Source organism: Bremia lactucae (genome assembly GCF_004359215.1).
Source record: "Bremia lactucae strain SF5 chromosome Unknown BlacSF5_NotPlaced_33_SHOA01000005.1_13182bp, whole genome shotgun sequence".
NCBI lineage: Eukaryota > Oomycota > Peronosporomycetes > Peronosporales > Peronosporaceae > Bremia > Bremia lactucae.
In genome coordinates, this window is record NW_027152045.1 from 10,367 (window position 1) to 13,182 (window position 2,816).

The 2,816-nt window shown below is 47.4% G+C and overlaps 1 protein-coding gene across 1 annotated transcript; it reads left to right on the top strand.

Moving 5' to 3' along the window:
• Positions 1–1,088: 1,088 nt before the first annotated feature.
• Positions 1,089–2,385, top strand: CCR75_003557 (uncharacterized protein; the record flags this gene model as incomplete). The annotated part of the gene is made up of 2 exons (XM_067961651.1): positions 1,089–2,226; positions 2,255–2,385. 2 exons carry the CDS (start codon positions 1,089–1,091, stop codon positions 2,383–2,385), a joined length of 1,269 nt encoding a protein of 422 aa, XP_067821326.1.
• Between the last annotated feature and the right edge of the window lie 431 nt (positions 2,386–2,816).

Below are 2,816 nucleotides of genomic sequence, written 5' to 3' on the forward strand. Positions count from 1 at the left end.
TTTTGGATAATATTAATTAACAATCTTTTATTGTTAATTTCATGTAACGATACACCCCGTTACATCACCCCTCCCTTAAACGACAATCACTCTGAATGTCATTAGGTGGAGTGGTCGCTAAATGACCACTTAATTTTTAAAATGATTTTGATTGGTCAGATCCATCATTTTAAATTCCATCGCATGAAGGAACAATTCATGCGGGGTGAGGATAGTGTTGAACCTTCGGCTGCGGTTCGTGCAGCCGCGGGTGACGCATTGTTATCTCTTGCGGTAGACGTTCCGTCTACCGTAGTGTCTTCCACTCGCACAACACTTGGTGTTGCGAGTGCACGTGGTGATTCACCACGTGAGTACGACCCCTCTTTAGAGGTCGATTATGAGTGCGAGTCGGACGAAATGGCCGACTCGGGGAGGATGGAACAGTCGCCTGATACCCGTCAGGCGGCTGATTATGAGCCTTCGAATGAGANCACGGGTCGATAAGACTTCAAGACGCTCCTGATCATCTGAGATTAGACTTGCCCGACTTCTCTAACATCATTGAAGCACACAAGCAAGACATGAGGGAAAAGACAGGCAGATATCTAGCTGCATGCGAAGCGGTAATCATGAAACCAATCGATATAAGAATCAAGCGCTATCTGTTTATGATATCAGATTACCTGCCTCTCAATAACATCATGATCTGGCAGGAGCCTTACTCTTCCAAGATCCTCCCACCAATCGCATCTGCCTTTGCGTTCTACCCTGATACCGTTGATGGCTTCACACCATCCGTACAAGTACTCGGGCAGTTCTTGTCTCTTGGCAATGAATCCAGATTGCAAGAAGTGATGGACGTCATGACATGCAGCTATTCTCTTATAACACGAGGGATAGCTTGAATCAATGTTCTTCCTGTCAATTCCGCATCCGATTATGAGCGCGTGACACTTGAATCCCGTTTCCAGGAATTTATAAGTGAGCTCATGGTTATTTGCGCTCTGACTGGATGCAGTAAACTATCTGTAACCTGCCTTGGTGACTTACCAAAACGAGCATTCAGGATAGCTAGTGGATCAACCGATAAGAAGAAGCTGATGCAAATGAAAGTGGAAGCAAGCTACGCACAAAACCCCGTCTTCATTTCTCGTGTAAGGACACCTCTCAAATCGCTTCCGGATAGCCGGCCATCTGACTCTGCTAGAGCTATTTACAACCAGATGTTAGGTGCCATTGAGTCGCAAGAACGTGGACAAGTGACCATCCGCCACGAACTACAGATCTACAGCGAGTATGACATCATGTTGGCAGGAAGATTGGACAACGTCATTAACCTCTTCAAGCATGTTGGTTTTCGTGACGTTGAGCAAGTGGCACAGCAAATATTTGCCCTGTTACAAGACCGCAACGAGGGGCGTAATAACATGTCTGGCTATCAACAAGGGATCAAGTCACAAACCAGTGACCTGCAGCTAAGTATCTTTAGGACACTGAAAGTCATGTCAACGACGACCGACGAATTGAAGGACCGCATCATCAAGACGTGTGATGACCTGAGACAGGAGAACAAGAGTGTAGGGAGTGCAGACCTTGAGGCAAAGCTCCGTTGTATGGACGATTTGATCATCTCCTTTAGCGCAGTCATTGCTTTCTTTGCATTAATAAACCCTTCTTTGACTGCAACTGCTTCCTACGTTGATTCAACAGGTCCCACCGTCACTCCCATCGTCAAGAAACGTACAGTCCTTCACGAGACAACCGACTTCTCTGACCTTTTCCATACAGGGGAGTCTGAGGAAAAGAAGCAGTCACCCGGGAAAGCGAAGGTGAAGAAGCCACCAAGCGTTGCGCGCACTCAATGGCGTCGGAAGAATGATGACTTTAACAAGAGCGGTGGTTCCAATCGTGCTGGATCTCCTTCTCCAGATGGTAATGATGATGATGATGTGGTCAGTATCACTAGTCTTGGGTCAGCGGACTACGTGGACGATGTAAAGGAGAGCCATCACGAGTTAGAACAAGATGAATATGACTTGCTCCCATCCGAATTCAATGTGGGACTCAGCCTAGAATCCGTTAAGCCTAGCGATGTTTCATCAGGCGCAAGGCTAGCGACTTCCGTTAACACGTCAGATGTTCGTCGAACCAGACGTCGTGCGCCAGTGGGTGCATCATCACGGGACAACAACGATGCCGGGGCGTCATCGGCTTCTGATGTGTCCGTGACATCAAGCTCTGTTAGTACGCAGTTCCGTGTTGTAAGGCGTAGGTCCGGACCGTCATCTGTCGCTTCCAACAGCTCTAGCGCTAGTGTTCCTCTTGTCCGTCGCCGTTGTCATCGTTAGCATCTCCGGGTTTTTAAAAGCTTCGGACAATGATGATGTTCGACACAATTGCTAGTGCATCGGCACTCACTTCATAATCATCATCTATCAACTCAACTGCAGATCGGACGTCGCTTCTCGGAAAGCTACTACGTAGTACAATGGGCTCAGTGTAGCTGACCTTCTCGCCATATCTAGCGGTTGCTAACTTCGGATCATCCGGGTTTCTAGCAATACAAATTCCGCCTAAGTCAACCAGCACATCGCGGGCTCCCATACGATCATAAGCGTAACAGCAACCAATTTGCTTGATGCCAATGCGGGCTAGGTTGTTGAATAAGCGCACCACGTATGACAATGAGAACGAATACACAACAGGACACTTGTTGATGCGCATAAAATCACATACACGGTGAATCGAAAACAAACTTTCAGCAAGGCCGCGATAATAAGCACGTTTCTTCCTCCCCCTTATCAGTTGCTCAAGGGTTGCAAGAACTGAATCTG